Source organism: Artemia sp. Qi Xiang Cuo, chromosome 12, assembly GCF_049724085.1.
Source record: "Artemia sp. Qi Xiang Cuo chromosome 12, ASM4972408v1, whole genome shotgun sequence".
In the NCBI taxonomy this organism is placed as follows: domain Eukaryota; kingdom Metazoa; phylum Arthropoda; class Branchiopoda; order Anostraca; family Artemiidae; genus Artemia; species Artemia sp. Qi Xiang Cuo.
This window is the reverse complement of record NC_142805.1, coordinates 4,002,108-4,026,170: the sequence shown is the minus strand read 5'-3', so window position 1 is coordinate 4,026,170 and position 24,063 is coordinate 4,002,108. Positions and strand designations below refer to the sequence as shown.

General features: G+C 37.2%; 2 protein-coding genes across 5 annotated transcripts in view; both read right to left on the bottom strand.

Annotated features, from left to right (window-relative positions):
* The window catches only part of LOC148945672 (cytosolic 5'-nucleotidase 3-like), an 81,456-nt gene that overhangs the window by 24,890 nt on the left and 32,503 nt on the right, over positions 1 to 24,063 (bottom strand). Inside the window, exon 2 of the mRNA XM_089097485.1 lies at positions 2,454 to 2,870. Coding sequence (XP_088953611.1) covers positions 2,454 to 2,736 — 283 coding nt within the window. The 5' untranslated portion in view covers positions 2,737 to 2,870. The remainder of the gene's footprint in view (positions 1 to 2,453; positions 2,871 to 24,063) is intronic.
* Positions 10,746 to 24,063, bottom strand: part of sll (adenosine 3'-phospho 5'-phosphosulfate transporter 1) — a 242,696-nt gene continuing 229,378 nt past the window's right edge. For 3 of the 4 annotated variants that reach the window (XM_089097482.1, XM_089097480.1, XM_089097481.1), the window contains exon 2: positions 10,746 to 12,242. In XM_089097482.1, coding sequence (XP_088953608.1) covers positions 10,876 to 12,126 — 1,251 coding nt within the window. In that variant the 5' untranslated portion in view covers positions 12,127 to 12,242 and the 3' untranslated portion in view covers positions 10,746 to 10,875. The remainder of the gene's footprint in view (positions 12,243 to 24,063) is intronic. The other variant, XM_089097483.1, reaches the window with a different exon arrangement.

The following is a 24,063-nucleotide window of genomic DNA, read 5'->3' as shown; positions in this document are numbered from 1 at the left end:
TAATCCTTGAATCAGATACAAAACAGCATAAGTACTGTAAATACTTTTCATATTTCAATTCGCCTTGATTTCTTCCAAATTCGCTTGATTTAGTTCTCAGTATCCATCTTGACATCGCAATTGATGATTGTTATTCATGGGCACCCATGTGGGGGGGGGGGGCAGTGGGACTCTCCAGCCTCCCTGGCTGAATGATACTGCCTTATATTTTATATTTTTGTTTTGAGATTTAAATTATACTGCTTTGGAAGTGCCGATTAGACCAGTTAAGCCCCCCCCCTAAAATTCAGCTTATGGGCGCCAATGTTGCTAATGATAATCGATGCAATTGATGTGTACAAGACCATTCTTCCTGTCCTCTCCTGTCTGATTTCAGAGGTATGTTTTAAGTGGCCTTAGCATACTACATGAACGCTCTGCAGAAGTCTTGATAACAGGGAGAATGCAATCAAGAGTGAATGCACAGTCGACAAAAAGTACCTGCTGCACGCACCAAGAGTTTCAAAAACTTTATTGGGATTATGTGCCTCGCTTATTGGCTAGACCTCCATTTGGCTTGCTGGACAGTTAGGTCAGCAAGGAGGCTAGTCTCAGAGAAACAGAACTGCTTTTATTTTTGCACCTTTGTCACATAGATAATTTCGGAGACCACACTGCCTTTCCATGACGATAAATAAATGTTCAAATAGGGACAAAATCCTTTTAATAGACAGTGTTTCAGAACAGTGATAGAAATTTTGCTTTAAACCCCGATCCCTAGAAATCCAAGAGACATTATCGAACAAAATAAAATGGTCTGTAAAATTGAAAATATCTTCTGAAAACATATTTGTTATACGTACTGCAGCCCTTTCAGAACATATTTTCAATTTTCCAGATCATTTTATTTTGTTCGATAATGTCTTTTTGATTTCTAGGGACCGGGGTTTAAAGCAAAATTTTCGTGAAACTCTTCAAATAAAGCAAATCTTATTCAAGAATATAGCTTTGAATCGGGACACAGGTGAACTTGGGCTGAACTCTATATACGTTAATTTATTAAAATCTGACAGAGTAAAGTTCAATTCACCCAATGTAGTTGACCTCTGTCCAAGTGTTATATCATCGAACGCTAATGAACCGAATCCAAGAAGGTCAACGAGGCTAGCTTGCGCCTTTGCTTTGAAAAGAATTAGAGAATTAAACAATATGTAGTTTTTTATTTAATTTCGTATATAAACTATTGTTTTAAATTGTTTTAGTTTAGTTTTACTACTGATGACGGTCACTGCATATTTGACCGAAATGTCCGGTAATTTTTGTGAGTTTCTATCACTGTTTGTGAAACAATCTCTATTAAAAGTATTTTATCCCTATTTGAACTTTTATTTACCTTTGTCACAACCTCGGCTAACACAGCATCAACGATAAAACGGGGGAAGAAAAGTTGGATTTGAAATGTTGTAGCTCGGTGGTTAAGAAGTCTTTAATTGAGTTCTTTACATAGCTGCTTGAGGTATGGGGAAAGGACAAAGTCTGTGTAAAAAAGAGAAGTATCTGAAGGGTAGAATCAGCAACGTTGGCGTCTTGATATTGAGGCGGGTGTCCCAACACTTTCAGCTGTCTGGACTGTTTTTCCATAAACAGAAGGAAAATCTGCTTCCACTGGCTCTTTGAGCACATACTTTTATTGATTGATATGTTCACAGTAGGTATGTAAATCTAAATTTTCCTTCTGGAGAGAAAAGTTGAAAGGAGAATGAACTAACCTTTTCACAAGAATCAGAGGCTGCTTCACAAGAATCAGATGGCTGCTACTGAGGAGTTGGCTTTCACCATTAGACCTGAATCGGAATGGTTGTCGACAAATCTCTCCAGTATTCCAACAACAGCAGGGAAAAACTACACAACAGCAACAGCAACGGCAAAGAAGCTAGCTCAGTTCGTTTACGGGAATAGAAAAAAACGACTTCTTGCAAGTATCCATATAGCATTTGAACTAAGTTCAGTCTGGATGCCTTCACTGGGGCAAGGTTTCCGCAATGCGAAGCACACTGGTACAACTAATATAGCCCAGATTTTGAATTGCTAAAAACATTTATTTTACTGGACGATTCAATTTTTAACTAAGTAACAAGCATTTACCCAAGGGGGTAGAATCACTTCTTACAAGTTCTCTTTCCCTCGACCCCCCGAAATATTTATAATTATTGCAATAATTGGTAATTATTTCCATATAAATGTCGCCTAGTTTTACATCATCCAAATTTTATTCTCCCCCCCCCCCAACAAATTCCTATGTCCATAATAAAAACCAATAGTATAGCAATGTTTTCAGTAAAACTTGCTGTTTATAAAGAAAGCAATCATAGATTCACGAAGAAGCAAAAGAAAAAAAAAAAAGAAGCGCCGAAAAAAACACAAAAAAAACAAAAAACGAAACTAATCACATAGCAGTAGTGAAAGAAAATTACCATAACAGGTCAATCCTCTCTTTCCGTCATGGTATGCTTTAGTCATAGTATAATCAAAGTCAGTGATTACTTGAAGCTGATTGCTTCCTCCTTTGGCAATAGAGATAAGTTTTTCCTTTACAATAGCAGGGTTCTTAGCATATATCTTTCCACTGGGTACGCGGCCATTTTGCAAATATTCGTGCAACGTTTCACCGGGGGTCATTATGACTTTACTTCGGCACTGGGTTTGTACGCTGGGAGATTTCTGCAATAAATACCGCGTTAAAACTTTATAAGACATTGTCTTCTTGAGATGGGAAACACAACTGATCTTAGGATTTAGGTTTAGTCTTATCAGCGTAATTTGGATTTTTCAAGGTAAATAGTTAATTAGTGAAGATAACAGTTCATACACGCCTTCAAGTTTTCCAAAATCTGAAATAAAATTAATATTCTGTGAATGACAAGCAATGAGCAAGAATACACCAGACCTTTTTTTAGAATACGTTCTCTATGCCTATTCAGGTATGCTGCTGATCTTAGGGCCGAATTCAGCACTAATTAATAGAGGAAATTGATAAAATACACAGCCTACAAAATTGCAATAATGCATGGCTCTTTACCAAGGCGTTACTCAAGGGGGATACAGGGTTTCAACCCCTTCCTAAAATAAAATGTCAGTCCGACTCTTAAAAACGCAACAAATATGAATATAAAAAAATCTTTGATACGTTTTTAAAAGTTTCTGTTGTAACCCTCCCCCCTCGAACAAAAATCTTGGATACGCCCATGCTCTCTACCTTCCTATAGAAAAAAATCTAGCAATGAGAAATAAGATATAAATTTTTTCTTAGAATGAGTATTCTATAGCCAATGGACTATTTAAGCATTAATTAATTGGGAAAAAATGGATAACAACTTTTTTTTTATGAGATTTGCAAATAGTCTGTGGCTCAAAAACATCCCAAAAAAACATAAAGCAATCAGAAATGAGACAACATATTTTTTTTGTTTAGAATTGTTTGAAACAAAATGGTCTATATCCAATTTTGGGGGCGATAAAGCCTTACACTTCAAGGCAAAATATAAAGTTAACAGTAAAAATAAAACAGTTTTAAGTTTCGTAACTACTTTATTTGTCTCCATGCTTTTCCATTGACTGAAGCACAGGATGGTTGGCCCTCAACCTCCCATTACACTTCCTGGCTGAAGGGCCAAGAAACGGATATCAGCACCACCGGTAGGGACTGTAAAGTCCAATGCCAAATTTTTTACCCTTTTCACGTTTTTCCAGACTCCTTAACATCCACAAAAAGTGCCCTAGGCCCTAGTCATATCAACCTTCCTCTCATTATCACGGTTGCACCAACAGCTTCAAGCTTGTAAAAAACGAACCACCGATCAGAGGAAACAAAAGTTTAAATTGTGTTTGTTTTTTCGTTTCTTTTTTGTTGTTGTTTTTTTTAACTCTCTAGTGAATAAAATCTCGATTTTTAACTCGTTCAAAAATGGTAACTATTATAATTGTGTGCAAAATAGATTGATCCGATGAACTTGCGGTTGGAGCAAGTTTAACTAACGCAAACTTGAGTTAACTAAGTAAATTACACTACTTTATACAACGTTTGGGGTGTGCGCCCCCTCACCCCCCCCCTCTGGATCCGCCACTGGCCCTAGTTATATCAACCTTCCTCTCATTATCACGGTTGCACCAACAGCTTCAAGCTTGTAAACGAACCACGGAGCAGAGAAAACAAAAGTTTAAAGCTGTATTTGTTTTTTTCGTTTTTTTTTTAACTCTCTAGTGAATAAAATCTCCATTTTTAACTCATTCCAAAATGATAACTATTATAATTGGAACTATGTCAGAGATGTGGCGATTGTCTCTTCTTCTTTGTCTCATATTCGACGCAATAACACTCATTTAGACTCGCAACAATATCATTCCCCCTACTTTACAGGCCTAGGAACCTGTAGAGGATTAGTACCAGGTAGTCCTTGATGCTTAATTAATTATGAATAAAATACATCTATCCAATTATCTAGGGTAAAAATTTGAATACATTCTTTCAATCCCAAATCCAAACTTAAAACTCTAACAGCACCCATGTATCCAGTGTGCTTGACATGTGAAGTAAAGTTTCCACAGTAATATGTGAATGACTAAAATTTTCGCTATTTAAATTTGGGTTTTGGATAATCAATTAGTCAGATTTTCATATATTTGTGTTTATATAACTAAAACAGCTTTTTCGCTTAATTTTTTTCTTATTTGTCACTTCCACAAATATCCACCATTTGGTTTGTGACCTCAGATGCTGCTCATTTGAAAAGGTAAAGAAAATCAAACAATTCTTGTAAATAGCTTAATGTTTGGAATTCACAGTGAATTAGTGAGGCTGTTCTTTGGTGTGTCATACACCAGTAAGAAACATGTGAGTATGAATATCGGTAGAGAATGGGGGGTTTAACTTTAGGTAAGGTTTTTTAAAGGAGGGGAATTTATTGGCAAATTATATCGGCACGATACCGATGTATCGGCATTGATATCGGACCCCAAAAACCCATATCGGTCGTTCCCTATTATACCTTTTAATTTTTTTTTAAATTAGAAAAAGTTTCTAACCCCATCAATTTCCTTTAAAATGAGCCATTAAACAGCTCTCTACGCTGATCCAGTGCCCCGTTATGAGAGAAAAAGAAAAGAAAATGCCGTATATGCAGAATATCGTGGTTTCAGCCCCTTTTCTTGATTTTCCAGCGATTATACCTCCCTTTTTGTTCAAGCCAAGGAACGGTAAGTTTCCTATATTGAGGTTCGGACAAGGCGGTTCTAATAGTGTACTTTTTGTTTCGATCTGACTCTAGATATTTCTTTTGATCGGTATGCCTTCATTTTCATAAATCCTAAACTTTATTCAACTACTTTTCAAGATAATAAAACACCAGTAAATGCTTCACATCATGATTTGATTTCCTAGCTCAAAGATAAAGAGACCATTCGATTTGCCATTAGACGCTCTTTCCAAATGCAATAATTACTTCACAAATTTCTTTAGAACGTTTTATTTGCAGCAGAAAATGTTCCCAGTCCCTAAAAATCTTTGTTCGGCCTATATCTACCAAAAATTTGTTTGCAGAATCTTTTTCCTTTTTCCTTAAGGTATTTTTAAACTAGAGACTATATCACATAAAAATTTTAGTCCAATCGTATTAAGAAAAAAAATCTCTTTAGAGAGGAGACCTGAAATTTTCCATTAAAAAGGAACTTCCGAATTATGATGGAATTACAAAAAGTATAGCCTCTAACAAGGGGTACTCAAACACAACAATCATTCACCTGTAGTACCAAAAACATGAAGAAATAAAATTATGTCTCAGACATTTAAATTGAAATCAAACGATGGTTCAGTGTTGTCGAGCTTTAGCATCCCATGATTTTGCCCTATACCCAGCCCCCCGCAAAAAAAATCATTTGTTTTTCAAGTAGTTTTTGGTTTTATGTATTCCTAGACTAGAGGAATATATAAGAATCCAGCTTTAAAACTCTAATGCCCATCTGGAGGAGCAAAAACTTATCAACAATACTTAAAGTGGGACTATTCAACTCGCTCATCACCCCTATCACCATCTATACCTGTACATCTTGGACTCTAAAAACGGTCTATCGGTACCGCCTCGCTACCTTTGTAACAAAATCGGTATGATGTATTGCTGGTATCATGGAGACCACGATAGAATCTCCAACACGAAGTTTCTTTAAAACAGCTCCCCCCAATATACGCCATCTATATCACCATCTATACCTGTACATCTTGGACTCTAAAAACGGTTTATCGGTACCGCCTCGCTACCTTTGTAACAAAATCGGTACGAAGTATTGCTGGTATCATGGAGACCACGATAGAATCTCCAACACGAAGTTTCTCAAAAACCGCTCCCCCCAAAATACGCCATCTATACCTGTACATCTTGGACTCTAAAAACGGTTTATCGGTACCGCCTCGCTACCTTTGTAACAAAATCGGTACGATGTATTGCGGGTATCATGGAGACCACGATAGAATCTCCAACACGAAGTTTCCCCAAAACCGCTCCCCCCAAAATACGCCATCTATATCACCATCTATACCTGTACATCTTGGACTCTAAAAACGGTATATCGGTACTGCCTCGCTACCTTTGTAACAAAATCGGTACGATGTATTGCTGGTATCATGGAGACCACGATAGAATCTCCAACACGAAGTTTCACCAAAACCGCTCCCCCCAAAACACGCCATCTATATCACCATCTATACCTGTACATCTTGGACTCTAAAAACGGTTTATCGGTACCGCCTCGCTACCTTTGTAATAAAATCGGTACGATGTATTGCTGGTATCATGGAGACCACGATAGAATCTCCAACACGAAGTTTCTCCAAAACCGCTCCCCCCAAAAGACGCCATCTATATCACCATCTATACCTGTACATCTTGGACTCTAAAAACGGTTTATCGGTACTGCCTCGCTACCTTTGTAACAAAATTGGTACGATGTATTGCTGGTATCATGGAGACCACGATAGAATCTACAACACGAAGTTTCTCAAAAACCGCTCCCCCCAAAATACGCCATCTATATCACCATCTATACCTGTGCATCTTGGACTCTAAAAACGGTTTATCGGTACCGCCTCGCTACCTTTGTAACTACATCGGTACGATGTATTGCTGGTATCATGGAGACCACGATAGAATCTTCAACACGAAGTTTCTCAAAAACCGCTCCCCCCCGAAATACGCCATCTATATCACCATCTATCACTGTACATCTTGTACTCTAAAAACGGTTTATCGTTACCGCCTCGCTACCTTTTTAACTACATCGGTACGATGTATTGCTGGTTTCATGGAGACCACGATAGAATCTCCAACCCGAAGTTTCTCCAAAACCGCTTCCCCCAAAATACGCCATCTATATCACCATCTATACCTGAGCATCTTGGACTCTAAAAACGGTTTATCGGTACCGCAACGCTACCTTTGTAACAAAATCGGTACGATGTATTGCTGTTATCATGGAGACCACGATAGAATCTCCAACACGAAGTTTCTCCAAAACCGCTCCCCCCAAAATACGCCATCTATATCACCATCTATACCTGTGCATCTTGGACTCTAAAAACGGTTTATCGGTACCGCCTCGCTACCTTTGTAACAAAATCGGTACGATGTATTGCTGGTATCATGGAGACCACGATAGAATCTCCAAAACCGCTCCCCCCAAAACACGCCATCTATATCACCATCTATACCTGTACATCTTGGACTCTACAAACGGTTTATCGGTACCGCCTCGCTACCTTTGTAATAAAATCGGTACGATGTATTGCTGGTATCATGGAGACCACGATAGATTCTCCAACACGAAGTTTCTCCAAAACCGCTCCCCCCAAAATACGCCATCTATACCTGCGCATCTTGGACTCTAAAAACGGTTGTTCGGTACCACCTCGCTACCTTTGTAACAATATCGGTACGATGTATTGCTGGTATCATGGAGACCACGATAGAATCTCCAACACGAAGTTTCTCCAAAACCGCTCCCCCCAAAATACGCCATCTATATCACCATCTATACCTGTGCATCTTGGACTCTAAAAACGGTTTATCGGTACCGCCTCGCTACCTTTGTAACTACATCGGTACGATGTATTGCTGGTATCATGGAGACCACGATAGAATCTTCAACACGAAGTTTCTCAAAAACCGCTCCCCCCCGAACAACGCCATCTATATCACCATCTATCTCTGTACATCTTGTACTCTAAAAACGGTTTATCGTTACCGCCTCGCGACCTTTGTAACTAAATCGGTACGATGTATTGCTGGTTTCATGGAGACCACGATAGAATCTCCAACACGAAGTTTCTCCAAAACCGCTTCCCCCAAAATACGCCATCTATATCACCATCTATACCTGATCATCTTGGACTCTAAAAACGGTTTATCGGTACCGCAACGCTACCTTTGTAACAAAATCGGTACGATGTATTGCTGTTATCATGGAGACCACGATAGAATCTCCAGCACGAAGTTTCTCCAAAACCGCTCCCCCCAAAATACGCCATCTATATCACCATCTATACCTGTACATCTTGGACTCTAAAAACGGTATATCGGTACTACATCGCTACCTTTGTAATTAAATTGGTACGATGTATTGCGGGTATCATGGAGACCACGATAGAATCTCCAGCACGAAGTTTCCCCAAAACCGCTCCCCCCAAAATACGCCATCTATATCACCATCTATACCTGTACATCTTGGACTCTAAAAACGGTTTATCGGTACCGCCTCGCTACCTTTGTAACAAAATCGGTACGATGTATTGCTGGTATCATGGAGACCACGATAGATTCTCCAACACGAAGTTTCTTCAAAACCGCTCCCCCAAAATACGCCATCTATATCACCATCTATACCTGTGCATCTTGGACTCTAAAAACAGTTTATCGGTACCGCCTCGCTACCTTTGTAACAAAATCGGTACGATGTATTGCTGGTATCATGGAGACCACGATAGAATCTCCAAAACCGCTCCCCCAAAATACGCCATCTATATCACCATCTATACCTGTGCATCTTGGACTCTAAAAACGGTTTATCGGTACCGCCTCGCTACCTTTGTAACAAAATCGGTACGATGTATTGCTGGTATCATGGAGACCACGATAGAATCTCCAACACGAAGTTTCTCCAAAACCGCTCCCCCCAAAATACGCCATCTAGACCTGCGCATCTTGGACTCTAAAAACGGATTTTCGGTACCACCTCGCTACCATTGTAACAAAATCGGTACGATGTATTGCTGGTATCATGGAGACCACGATAGAATCTCCAACACGAAGTTTCTCCAAAACCGCTCCCCCCAAAATACGCCATCTATATCACCATCTATACATGTACATCTTGGACTCTAAAAACGGTTTATCGGTACCGCCTCGCTACCTTTGTAACAAAATCATTACAATGTATTGCTGGTATCATGGAGACCACGATAGAATCTCCAACACGAAGTTTCTCCAAAGCCGCTCCCCCCAAAATGATGGAAAGCCAACTTCTCGTCACTCAACTTGACGTACTTTCTCCGCTTCGCAGAGGATAGAAGATTTTACAAGAGTTACATCAACCGACTGGTGAAAGAAGAGGCCCAAAACAAACCTTAGTAAGTCAAGTAAGTCTAGACTTAGAGGCTATATCGCACTAAAACCTCAGCCAAATCAAATTAAAAGTTCCTCTGTAGAGAGGGAAACAGAAATACAGTTTCAGAGCCCGTTTCAGCTCCATTTCATCGTTGAAATTCGCTGGTTGTGGTCTATAAATACCTAAAGCTGAACAACTGAGGGGATAGATATTGGGTAAAACTATACTACGCATGGCCAGAAGTTGCTGACCCCTTGCTGTTTTTTTTCGTTTTTTCCTTTTCCATGTCGAACCTAAACTTCTGAGATGTTTGATACCTTACTAGAGGTTACATTCAATTTACATTCCTACCCAATTGGAGGAACTTTTATTCAAACTTACAGACCCCTTTTTATAAAAAAAAGTCATTGTTTTTCTCAGATCAAGCGGAAATTTATACACAATGTAGTCTCAAGACAAGGGATACCAAATAATAAAGTTTTTGTTTATAAGCACAGAGCAAAACCCAAAATTTTGCAGACTTTAAAAAAAAATTAATTGAAAAAAAGTTTATAAAAAAAATTTGAGATATTTTTTCATGAGACAGTAATACTAAAAATTTAGTTTTTATTTAATTTCGGTTACAAAGAGCCGCGGTTTGCTCTTTACTTGGCTGCAGCGACTGCTGCAATTATAAATTAAAAAAAGATTGGAGGTACTGAAGTGAGAACTATTTTTTTTTGTACTGAAATTGCAAAAGGAAGACAGCGAAAAAAAAGAATTTCGGAATTGGGTACAAATATTTTTTTTTTTTACTGAGGGGCTAAATTTTTCCAGTTAAAAGTTTTTGTCAAAGGTGATTCCAACAGTAATTTAATTTTTTTATTTCCATCTGCCACCATATTCGAAGGATTTCAGGCTGCTTTTCAAATTTCCCAAAAATTATTATTTACAATAAAAAAAAGTTAGTATTTACTATTCTGCCATCAAATTTAAATGAAATTTTCCTGGCAATTTTTGTTTTCATTCTCGATTTTAAACTTTCGGTTCCTGTGGGCTGTTGTTTGCCCTTTTTAAGTTGCAGCTATCCCTGCAACAATGCTACACGACGACAAAAACGCTCAAATTAAAAAATATTTATTGTAATTACCTCCAAAAATTACAACATAACAAGGCAGAGGTTAATATTAGATAACTGAACATTACCAGAGTTTCCTTGAAACCCGCATCCATACACATAAGCTAATCCATACACCAAAATATCAGAATTCAGACTACTTCGTCTTTCTGCGGCGACTGAACAAGTTTCCCCGTTTTACCTGATGTTGTGCCCTTATATATCAGAGCAGAAAAAATAATCACCACTCCTAATATACCAACAGGTTCAATAACATGATTATAAATTATGCACGATAATAACACTGATAACCCTTGCCTAAGTGTCATCAACAGAGCAAAGATCATAGGGCCAAATTCAGCAATTGTATAAAAAATAGCAAATTGCCCAGAAGCAGAAGCAATAGCTGTTAGTGTACAGTCTAGTATGAAAATGGGATGACGTTCCATGAACGAAAACGAATACGTAAATCCGTCGGTGAGGAATAGAGACACTGTTGTCAGGAGCACAGACATGGTGTTAACTCCAAACATCATCTGGATTTCCGACTGTTTATAAATGGTGAATAGTTGGGACTGCCAACTCGAAGTGAAACTGTCTGCACCAAGATAAGATACCAGAAGTATCACTCCTGATATGGTGGTTGCAGTCGATACGTCGGATTTACTTGGAACTCCGCTCAAAAACGCAATCATTCCCAGAGAAATGATCAACGCCATAAAATAATCCGATTTTTTATAAGATTTCTTCGAAACAACTGTGCTGACAACCATGACAGGTATAACCTTACATGACTTGGCAACAACTTGTATTGGAAATGAAATATATTTCAAAGCTTCATACTGAAACCACGAACTTAAAATATTGGAAACAGAACAAAATGAGTATTGATACAAAGGAGTTCTGTCATTAAGCCTCTTCTGGAAAAATAGTATAATCCCTGACAAGGTGAAAGCAAGAACACGGTTAATAAACACAATAAACTGAGAATCCCTAAATTTTTCTTTTGTCCCATCAGATTTGACATAATCAGTAGTCATTATCTTTTCCTGTAATATTCCCCAAGTTAAATAAGACGCTTGCAAAGCACAGAAACACATCAATAACTTCACATATTTAGATTTTCTAGAATCTTCTGTCCTATTATTCTGAGTTTCCTCTTTCTTAACATCAGTATATTCAATTTCTTTGTGGAGGCCAAAAAAGCTGGCAAATCTGTTATTTGTTCCAACCAAATAAATAGGAAGAATAACCAAAAAATACGTCGTAACTATAAAGCTCAAATTCAAAACCCAGGAGGGGTTATCACTAATTAAGCGAGCCACTGGTTTCGCAAAAATTGATATAGTAAACGCATAGCTAATTGAAGCTATAAACAATATTAGATTATCTTTGCACTTCATTATTTTTATTATTCCGATCACTAATTAAGCTGATTCCAATGAGAGCAGAAATTCGTTTTAAAATTGGTGACCTTAGTCTGCTTCCTTTTCGTTGCCAATTACGTCATATTTTTCATCTGAAAAAAAAAAATTAGAAGAAATTTAATTGTAATCAGGTTTATATCAAGTTTCTTATTTTAAATGATTACTGAAGGCACTTAGGGTGTTTCCTCGAGTACTAATTGATAACTTTTCAAAAATACGTATTTACTGTCTTACTCACTGAGGGTGTTTAGGATCTTATCACAGAAATATACTATTTACTGCTGCATTGTATTTCCAACAGCAGCACCATTTAAAAGAGACCATATTCACCAACCTAATATAAACATAATCACCGAAAACGTCCACAATTTAGACTATTACTGGTTTCAGGTCATTATTTATAATATTAAATCTTAATGAAGAAAAAAAATATAATTCCAAGTTCTGGATATGATTTTACCCCATTAATTTTACTATGCGCAAATACGTAAATAAAGTACAAATTACACCATACTCCAGTACAGCCCCCCCCCCGAAAAAAAATTAAGGTGTGTTTGACCCAGAGCTATAATAGCTGACTGCAGTTAACTTGAATACAGTCAAGGCAGGTATACAGTCAATAGCCGGGTCGTCTGGCAAAATTTTCAGACGAACTTAAAATACCCTAAGGCCACCTTTTAAAATACCTTAAGGCCACCTTTAAAAATACCTTAAGGCCACCTTCCCGAGATCCTTTTTAAATACCTAAGATCCCAGGAGTTACAAAAATTCAACTAGATTTTGAGGGTAAAACAATCATTGTAGTTATAATTCAGTGGGCAAAATGCTGGAAGTTGATTATACTTCAACTGTAGTTAATTAAAGTTAAGGTCCGAATGCCTTCTTAGAGCCAATTTCTAAGAGCAAAAACTTTAACTATGTGTTGGTAAACCACTTTCCCTTTGGTGCTTATAGCTTTTTACTATTGCCACCTATAGTTTTTATAGTTACTATAGTTTTACTATTGATACCCAAAATGCCTTCAGTAAGATCTTAAGCTTGTGAACGGAATACACGTATATAGACAAAAATGTCAGCACAAAGAATGCTTAAAACTGAATAAAAAGGAAGCAGATATAGACCTTCTTTAAGCAATAGATATTTAAAATAACGACTAAATTTAGGAACACCAGATTTCAAACACAGGACAAATTTAGCACAGATTTTATCAGGAGTCTGCTCCTCCCTCCAAGATGACTTGTCAAATATAAAAACTCTTACGAAACTACACAGTTTGGATTGATAAATACAAATCTTTAAAGTGTAATTATTTACATATCTTTCAAAGTACATGCTACCCTTCTAAAAAAAAACTTTCCTGCCTCTCCTGCCCTTTCCTCCCCCTCCCACTAAACTTGTATTTATGTGCGCCGATCTATATGTCCAGGCGATACGTTACCAAATCATGAATCAATGTTAGCAGAAACTGAGCGATATGGAAATTAGCAAAAAGCCTGCAGCCAACTGACCTGCAGCAAAACTGGACCTGCAGCCAACTGGCGGGCTGGAGATCACTGCACCACTAACATAAGATGAATAGCTTTTCATTCAACTGCCCTGCCTGCCAGATCACAGCACCAGGAAGCATGCTTCCTGAGGCAAGTACAAGCAAGTATGTTGTCTCCGGGCCTAAACAGAGTATATTTTCATTCTTTTTATGTTCAGTTCGTTAAGTCTTAAGTTTATTTCATAGGGCAAATTGTTCGCACACACATAAGGTGGAGCCTGCTCCGAAAATTCATTCGTGTTTCCTATTTGTCTCTTTAAATAGCAATTGTAGCACTAAAAAAATACTTTTACAATCGTAAAAAAAATAGAAAATGAGAAGAAAAAGTTCACTTTTTAAATACGCTTACACAATATGGCTCGGAGGGGTATACAAACCTGTTCGTGCGGCACTTGACGAGTCGTAGTTTATTATGATGCCTATTGATTATGCTGATCAGTGCAGATGGTGGAAAAATAGATTGGTGTTTCTTGATTGGTAATAGCATTTTCCAAAACTTAATCAAGCGAATGAGGGCAAGTTTAAGATTTATAGAGCACTTGTGTAGCTACTGAAGCGAAGTTCAAGTATTATTTTAGTAGCATGTTTTTGGACATCTTCAAGTTATGCCGACATGTAATCAGTGTTTTGAGTTTGGGGACCCCAAACGGGATAGCAATACTCGAGGATAGGCCTGATCAGAAAAAAAAATCCATCAAAGAAAACCCTACCTGCGCATACTTGTTAAACTCGTAATTGAGTAGTGACCTTTGTGTGCAACATTGTCAACATGCAGCTTAAAAGAGCAATCACCTGTAAATGTTACACCTAGGATTGTTGCAGAGAAATCAGTTGTAAACGGCACATCTGGGGTTATAATGTTCCGCTTGAGTGGATTCAATTGCAGAACTTTTGATTTTTATTCATACACTTGAAGGCCATTTGATTGACAGTGGGTGATGAAGTCCGCAAAAAAAGTCTGGTCAAACTGCTTCTTTGCTATCGCATTCTGTACTGTGTACTTGAGAAGTGCAGACAAGCCGTCGACGAACTTAAAATGATCTTCAAAGTCTACTAGAATTGGGTTAATGAAAGCAAGAAATAAAAGAGCAGCTAGTTTCGTTCCTTGGGGGCAGCCGCTGGTTATTTCCGATCTTTCAGAACAGATATCTTTGGTAAACTCAGGATAAAATTATTGCCTTCTCCCCCCTAAATAACCCTCTCACTAATAGTAGTATTTGACTGAAACTCCCATCTGCTTAAGATTTGTTAATACAGTCAGGTGTTTCATAAGATCGAATTCTTTTCTGTAGTCCACCAAAAGTAAATCAACAATATTATTAGAAGTGTCCAGCCACTTTACAATTAAGTGGTACATTCGTACTAGATATACTGCCGTGTTACTACCTTGTCTACAGCCATATTGGTAGAGATCTTTCGAAGGCACAATTTGCTGTAACAAAAAGGGGTAAATAAAACCCTCAGCTACCTTTGTTAAGTTGGGAGTTATCAATATGGGTTTCAGTTGATCAGAAGACTGGGGTGACTTAACTTTCGGTATGACACGGACAAACGCAGCTTTCCACATCTTTGGAAATAACTGTTCTTTGAAACACTGGTTTGCTACTGATGCAAGTGGATTGGATAAGAAAGGTGAGAATTCTTTCATCAATTTAATGGGAGGTCACCTGGGTATAATGCACAGTTGTAACGTAGCCACCCGATTGCATAGACAAGTGCAATTTCTGACACCTCTACGATTTCATCAATCCTGCAACTGTTAATGATGTCACTAATTTATTCGTCACTTATAGTTGGGTAAGCAATACAAATCTGAGTAAAAAGTTTGTTTGCTTTGATTGCTGATTCGTACTTTAGTTCCATTCTTTTTCCACTAAGCCGTTTCACTGCGGCATGCCCCTTGTGCAACTGACTTTAGGAGTGGGGCTACTTTTTCCCGTGTGTATCTTTTTTGGGAAGCTCGGAGGGCCAAGCCGACTTCATTTCTCATCTTGTTTGCATTCAATGTGTCTCCTGAAGCATGGAGTTTACATCGTTCTTTGATCATGGTATCTAGCCATGCCTTATCCGCTCCACAAACTGTGCGCTCTTTGACTGGAAAAACTAATGGTACTTTTGCTGTAGAATCAAGTAATCAAACATCTCGGCTTTTTCATTAATATTTTCGTTATGGCACAAACAGGATCAAAGTTTAAGTTAGCGATCCACCTGCCAAAATATTGGGTGGAGTTTTCACTGTGGAGTCTGTAATCTATTTTAATCTTTTATTGCTTTGACATATGATTTTTGGTTTCCACCAGAACATCTTGTGGTCGGACTTAGGAAGACTGGTGGTTCGTAGAACATTTCAAGATTCGTTAGTATGAGGTCTAATACGCTTCCACTTTTATGAATGGGAATATCAACCACTTGTTTCAGATCTAATACACGTGAAATACCCTTTTTATCGACTTAGTTAAAATCTCCAGCTATGATAACTGGATTACTGAATTGTTTGCGAAGTGTCAACTTGATGCTGCAGGGATGTCACTAATTCATGTCTCTTACGGGCACTTTCAGGATAATATAAGGCTGTTAGAATGATGCAAGTGTACGTGTTTGGTAGCCCTCTCAGCTTGCACCACAGCCAGATTGTTTCATGACATGAATCTGAGGGGTTACTGAGTTGTCTTCATGGCAGTAAATGTCTACTCCACCTCCGCGCCGTGTAACTTGTCTGTCACGCTTGGTATTAATTAAGTTCAGATAACCTTTAATAGCGCCTGTTTATTTTAATTTCCAAGCATTCAGTAATTACTTACTGAATTCATTCTTACTGAATTTCATTCAAATTCATACTTACTTACTGAATTCATATTCATTCAGTAATTACTGCTAATTTTGTTGATGTGATGCGTAAGACAAGCTTTAACTCGTCCACTTTATTCGTCAGTATTCTGGAATTGCATAGAATCATACTTGAAAAATTCATTTTGGCAGTTAGAGTGACAGATTTTAGTACAAGATGGAGGTTATCCGAGTTGTTCAAAGCTTTATCGTAGTAATAAAGCCTCGATTTTGGTATAGTTACTGATGGACGTACAATAATTATGTGTGTCACATATTGCTCATTCTTTCGCTTTTTCGTTATGCTGTCTTTGCAAGCTGTAGAAATCACTGATATACAGTCAGCGTTGCCACTCAGACCATTTGGAATTTAGTAGTTTTGGGCGAAAATATTTACTAGATTGGCTTCCGTTTTACTAGATGTTGCCAAAAAAGTGCGCGTGTCGTGGCTTTCGCCATGACACGCGTATTGGCGTGAGAAAGCTAGTAAATACTTTTTGTCATCAAAATGAAAAAAAAACTAAAAAGAAGCTAGTGCGCATTTTTTTCTGCTTGTGCGACATCTTAATATGATTTCTTTTGGCCATTCGGCTTATTTGCCTTCAAATATGTAGGAAATGTGTTCCCAGTTATTCATTAGGTCCAAACAGTTTCTTCCAGCCTGGAATGTTCTAGTACTTTTAAGGGTAAAAAATGATCAACCTCCCTTCTGTGACTTTTCTTGCCCCCACTGGCCCCTCCTTTGACATTGGAGATCAAAATTTCTGAATATTAACTTTTTAAAAATAGTCAAAAGGTCCAATAGACATGCTTCCAGGGATGACAATAACGGTGACCGGCGTTTACCCCCATGGAAAATACCCCCCCCCCCAGAAAATAAGGCTTTCCAAATTTGAGAATTTTATTTGAGTTTTTTTTTTCATTTTCCGTAGGGGGAAGTAATTTTGGTACTCGTGTATTTTACGCCACTCACTCAAGTTTACGCTTTGTAAAACTCGAGAACAAACTGGTTTCTTCGTTAGTTTCTTTCAGCTTAGCACGAAACAAGATAAAGACAAGCGACAAAGTAGATGAGAAATATATAATTTGGGCCATATATTTGCACATAAGGGGGGGGGGGGGTAAAGTATTTGGACAGTTTGAAGTCAGAAACAATTCTTACTTCATAATACACAGAAGAATTGTACCTAACACACTTTGCATGCAGGACCGCTATACTTTACCCATCCCTCTAATGTGTAAATATATAGGCCATTTTTTTTTAAGTAATGATGAAACCGGTTTGTACTCAAGTTTTACACATAGAGTGAGTGGCGTATAACACACGATTACCGGAACTTTCCATGGAGAGAGCCGGATTTCCCGGTATTGTTTACAAACGATTCAAGCAGAAAACGTGTTATCACCGGGGAAAAAATGTTACTTCTAAGAGAAATTTGATAGTGTTAGGTAAAAGTTTGTTAGTATTAAGGAAAAGTTGATACTACCAAGAAAAAATTTGTTAGTGTTAAGGACAGCTTGCTATTTGTGGCAGAAAACTTGTTACATAACGAAAAAAATGTTACTTCTATGAGAAATTTGGTATCTTTGACTGAAAACTTCTAACACTTACTTACTTCTAACAGATAACTTGTTATCATTGACGAAAAATTGTTACTTTGAAGAGAAATTTGTTATCATTGACGGAAAGGTTGATGCTATTAAAAAAATTTGTTACTGTTAAGAAAATACCTGTCACTTCCATGAGAAATTTGAGTGTGTTAAGTAAAAGTTTGTTAGTATTAAGGAAAACGCTGTTACTTCGAAGAGAAAATTTGTTAGTGCTAAGGAAAACTTACTACTTCTGACAGAAAACTTACTATCATAAACGAAAAAAATGTTACTTCTATGACAATTTTGGTATCTTTGACAGAAAACCTTCTACTTCTAACAGAAAAGTTGTTATCACTGACAAAAATTGTTACTTTTAAGAGAAATTTGTTATCTTTGACGGAAAAGTTAGTGCTATTAGAAAAATTTGTTACTGTTAAGAAAAACTTGCTAGTTCTGAGAGAAAAGTTGTTATCATAAATATAAAATTGTTACTTCTCACTAATCGCCTGACTACCGTAATTATAAAATAGAAAATCAGATCTGATAAGCCCAGATCTTGATTCAAAAAACAGATTTCAAAAGTGTTGAAGTTCACGCCAAAGGACTTGAGCAGTTTGTCGTGTTTTAGGACCACAGAATAAATCTCATAGGAAGAGTGAGACAACAGTCAACCGCCTCCGGTACGTTTTCCCAACAAAATGCTTTCAGATGAGAGGGCAAAAAATTTACTAGATTTTGGCAAATATTTACTAGATTTATTCGATTTTACTTGATTTGACCCCTATTTTACTAGGTTTACAAGGTGGATGTGCTTTTTACAAGATCTAGTAAAATCTGACAAGGGGTGGCAACGTTGTATATAGTGGTCACTGTTATAATGTACACAGCGCTCAATGCATTCTTGGACTGTTCTACCTGTGCGTTTCCCGCGCAATCTGTTCTTCAGTTTTCAGCAAGATATAGATGGCATTTTATTAGAAGGCCAATAGGTTGGGACAACTTCATAAGGTTGTCACAGCTGATATGCGATTAGTTTCAACAATAGATGGTGCTAGCGGTCCTGAAATGGAACGCTTGTTTTTCAGAAAGCTTACCGGACTAGCTTCTTCTGCTGCGATTTTAGGGAATATTTTTCTTAATATGACCACTGAATAAATAGTTAAGCAATCATCCCTCAAAAACACAAACATCAGTAACACAAACAACCTAAACTAAAGTAGAATGGTATGCAAGCCTCAACAGCGTAACGCTATCTACAGTCAAAACGCATCCCTCAGGAGTTGTTTTAAAAACGTATTAAAATATGTAGAGCTACGGCTGTGTGTATACCTCCCGGGGTATACACAAGAGGATGCAAGAATTCAAAAATGGAAGCCTGAAAATAACATTTTCCAATGTTTTTACCAATGATCTACTCCCCAATAAAGGTACTAGATCCCCCCCCCCCCCGGAGGGCTGGACCAATTTTTCACATATCTTCATTCTTTTCATCTTTTTAAGTGTTTGCAAGTTGGTTTTTAAGTGTTTGCATCGTTTTTAGTTCTCTAAATCCAGATCAAGGTTGCAGCGGTGGCTTTGACTTAGTAAAGAACGAACCACAGCCCATAGTAACCAAAAATTAAAAAAACTTTTTTCGTTTTTAAGTTTTTTCTCAGAAAAACTGGCTAATGAGGAACAGTCGCCATTTGTAGCTGATTCAGGAATGTTAACTATTATCTTAATTTATATGAGTTCTAAAAAAATAGCCAGAAGCCCTTCCAAAATGGTGTCAGGTCAAAACGAGACGTACACAATTGAAATCCTCGTTGCCGAAAACCCTAAACAGGAGACTTAGAGCCCCCTAGCAAGAAGAAATAGGAAAATCACTCGATAATGTCAACCAATTTTCTATACAAGATTAGAATTGGGTATTATTCTAAATTTTTCAGATGTAATTCTACAGCATTGCCTTAAATAAACTATCTGTGAAGGCAACACGCCCTCAATGTACTATCTATTATTCCTTTTTAACCAGTCTTTCATTTGATGGGTGGTCCTCAGGGCATGTTTAATATTATAAAGATGCATAAGGTGCTAGACTTATTCCCCCAGGAAAATCTTCCAGCATGTGAAATAGAGCAGCCACATAGAAAGTACACTAAAAACTGAAAAAAATAAGAAATTTGGAATTTTCTACCTATATTCCAAGATTTAGGTAGAATATGTGGTTTAGAACAGGGATCAGTAACCAATGACACACGCCGAACATTTTTTTTTTTTTTTTTTAGTTGTTCAAACAGTTCGTTCGAACTGTAAGTAAGGAGCGACCCGGCTCAATCGTAACCGAAACTCTAGAAAACGGGTTTTTGATACCAAAAGATACATCAAAAGAATCAGATTTCAATGCTGATTTTAAATATATTATTTTCACCAAGTTTAGTCCTACCCATCAAAAGTTACGCGCCTGAGAAAATTTGGCTGATTTTCGAAAAAAGGGGGAAAGACCCTTTAAAAGTTATAAAACCTTTATGAAAATCATACCATCATATTCAGCGCATCAGAGAACCCTACTGTAGCGGTTTCAAGCTCCTATCTACAAAAAAGTGGAATTTTGCACTTTTTGCCAGAAGAGAGATCACGGATGCGTGTTTATTTATTTTTATTTTTTTCGGGGGTGATCGTATCGACCCAGTGATCCTAGAATATCGCGGGAGGACATTTGAACAGAAATCAAAAGTTCTAGTGCCCTTTTTAAGTAATCAAAAAAAATGGAGGGCAACTAAGCCCCCTTCCACGCTCATTGTTTCCCAAAGTCACCTGATCATAATTTTGAGATAGCCATTTTGTTATGCATGGTTGAAAATATGATAAATATGACCTTTACGATGACTTAATCCCCCGAAGTCCCCGGGGGGAGGGCTGAAAGTTATGAACTTAGCCCAATGTTAACATATAGTATTGGTTATTAGGAAGTATACAAACGTTTTCAGGGGGATTTTTCCTGGTAAAAGGGAGGTTGGTGGGTCGGAAGTTATGTTGGAGGATCTTTCCATGGAGGAATTTTCACGGGGGAAGGGACATTGCTATGAAGGGGCGCCGGATTTCCCAGCATTATTTAAAAAAAAAAGATCAGAAATTAAATATAAAAAAAAACAAGTTTTCCAACTGAAAATAAGGAGTAACATCAAAACTTAAAACGAACAGAAAATATTAACTGTATGATTGGGTTCACCCCCTAGTCAGTACCTCTCTCTTTAAGCCAAAGATTTTTTTAGTACTTTCATAAGAGCTATTTATTCTAGATAACAGCCTTTGTGATTAAGGGGTAATTTTTAAAGAATTGGAACAAAATTCGAACTTTAGCGTAAGGAGCGAGGTATTGACTAGTAGGCGAGCCCCCTAATATACGTAATAAATATATATGAATATAGAAGGTGGTTACGTAAGTTAATTCGTAAGTTACGTATATTTATTACTAATAAAAACGTTGGTAAATAAAATTAAACAAGTTTCGAGAAAATTTTGTTTTAATTATTCATGTACGGTGAGCCAGAATCAAAACCTGCATCAATTCAAAAACGTTCAAAAATTAAATAAAAAAAACAAGTTTTTTTAACTGAAAGTAAGGAACGACGTTAAAGCTTAAAACGAACAGAAATTATTCCGTATATGAAAGGGGCTGTCCTCTCCTCAACGACTCGCTCTTTACACTGAAGTTTTACTTTCTCACAACTCTTATTTTTTAAACAATAAAAAACTTTCGCATAATGAGCGAGGCATTTATGAGGGGACAGCCCCTTTCATATCCGAAATGATTTCTGTTCTTTGTAAGTTGTAACGTCATTACTTACTTTCAGTTAAAAAAAACTTGTTTTTTTATTTAATTATAATAATGACTGAGGTTTAAAAGCACTTATAAACCTCAAATATATATACATGCACATATATATATATATATATATATATATATATATATATATATATATATATATATATATATATATATATATATATATATATATATATATATATATATATATATATATATTATTATAAATATAAAATATATTTTCTTAATAAATATTTCCTATTCTTCCCTAATACACTGTTTTAAAATGTAAATGTCACTAACCCAAACGTCCCTTTGACGTTCACCTTGTGATTGATTTTGACAAGGACCTAAAAGAGGTTGCCGACCCCTAGTATCCCATTGTATTTATTTTCACATTTTTATACTATTTTAATTCTTTTTTTCTTGTTTCTTGGGATTGAGTTATCCTCAAAGGGATAGATAAAGGTTAACACTGGGACTATCGGGGTGATATCAATCCCGAAGATAAACTTATTAGACATTTCGAAGCTTCTGAACAAAAGAGATGTCTCAAAATTTTTATTCAGTTTCTTGGAGGTAGAAGAGGGCCAAATAGCAGAAAAGGAGCTGAGGGGAGGATGATTGCCCTCCAGTTATTTTCTGCCTTTAAAAATAGCACCACAACTTTCAATTTCCAATCGAATTAGTCACCTCCAAAGTTTCTAAGATGGACCTTGCTATTTGAAGTGGGCGGAAAAAGTTTATGATCTTTTCTGCCCTTTTTTAGGCTGCATTTTGAGGGGCGTATAGATAAAAGTTTGCCCATCCTAAGTGAATTCAAACACTTCATTTAAAAAGTATCTGCTCTTTTCTAAACGAATGGCATCAGATGTAGTCCACCTATTCGTGGTAACGAACTATAAGTAAGGAGCGACACATAAGTAACCAAAACTCTAAAAAAAATAGAATTTTGATATGAATAGATACATCAATACGATTGGCTTATTGTGCTGATTCCAAATATTTAAGATTCAACAAGTTTAGTGTCCATCAAGAGCTCGAGCCTGAGAAAATTTGTCCAATTTTCTAAAAAGAGGGGGGGGAGCCCCATTGAAAAGTTAAGGAATGTTATGAAAATCATACCATCAGATTCAGTGTATCACAGAATCCAACTGTAAAAGTGTCAAGCTCCTATATACAAAAATATGGAACGCTGTATTTTTTTTGCCAGAAGAAAGTTCACAAATATGTGTTGTTATTTTTTTTCAGGGGTGATTGTATCAACCTAATTGTCCTTAAAGAATGGAGGAATTTGGAACAATATTTGGGGGCACCCACCCGCCCAGAGTCTCGGGCAAGTGACCGAAAAATTTGTGAAAAATTAAAATTGGCTCAGAATGCGGGGCTGAGCCTAGGCAATGGATAGGTACTATTTGAAAGATGAAGATGGCTTAAAAGGATTGTTTGCCTGTTATTCCAAGGAAATTAATGGTCCTGTGTCAATTCTAAAACCTTGGTCAACCTTCATAAGACCATAGGCGGACGTGCCTTGTTTGCCTCTCATTCCAGACTATCTAATGGTCCTATGTCGATTTTTTATTCTTGGTCAACCTGGCTGAGACTCTAGCATGTGGAGATGTTGAGGAGGAATTGTCCAGGGAAATTTTCCGCGGGTTTGGATTTCAGGGGGGAAATTTCTGCGGAAGGGGGTATTTACAGAGTGACCAGGAAAACGATTAGAATTTAGTCTTTTTCAAGTCTTTTTAAAATGAAAGTATGCTAAGGAAAATTTTTCAGGCTGGATCTTTGGCCAAAAGTTCTACGAAGGGGGGAGGGACTTCCAGCGAGGACAGAATTATTTGGAAAGTATTTTACGGGGGGGGGGGGATATTTTACGCGGGAGGAACTTTCACCGGAAAAATTTCACCTGAGAAGAAAAGGAATTTTTCATCGAGGGTGAGCCAGATTTATCGGCAATATTTGAGAAACGATCAGAAATTAAATTAAAAAAAACAAGCATTTTCAACTGAAAGTAAGGAGCAACACTAAAACTCCAAACGAGTAGAAATTATTCCGTATATGAAGGAATTGCCCTCCTCCTCAATACCTTGCTCTTTAGGCTAAAGTTTTGCTGTTTGTCCCAATTTTTTAAGAACGA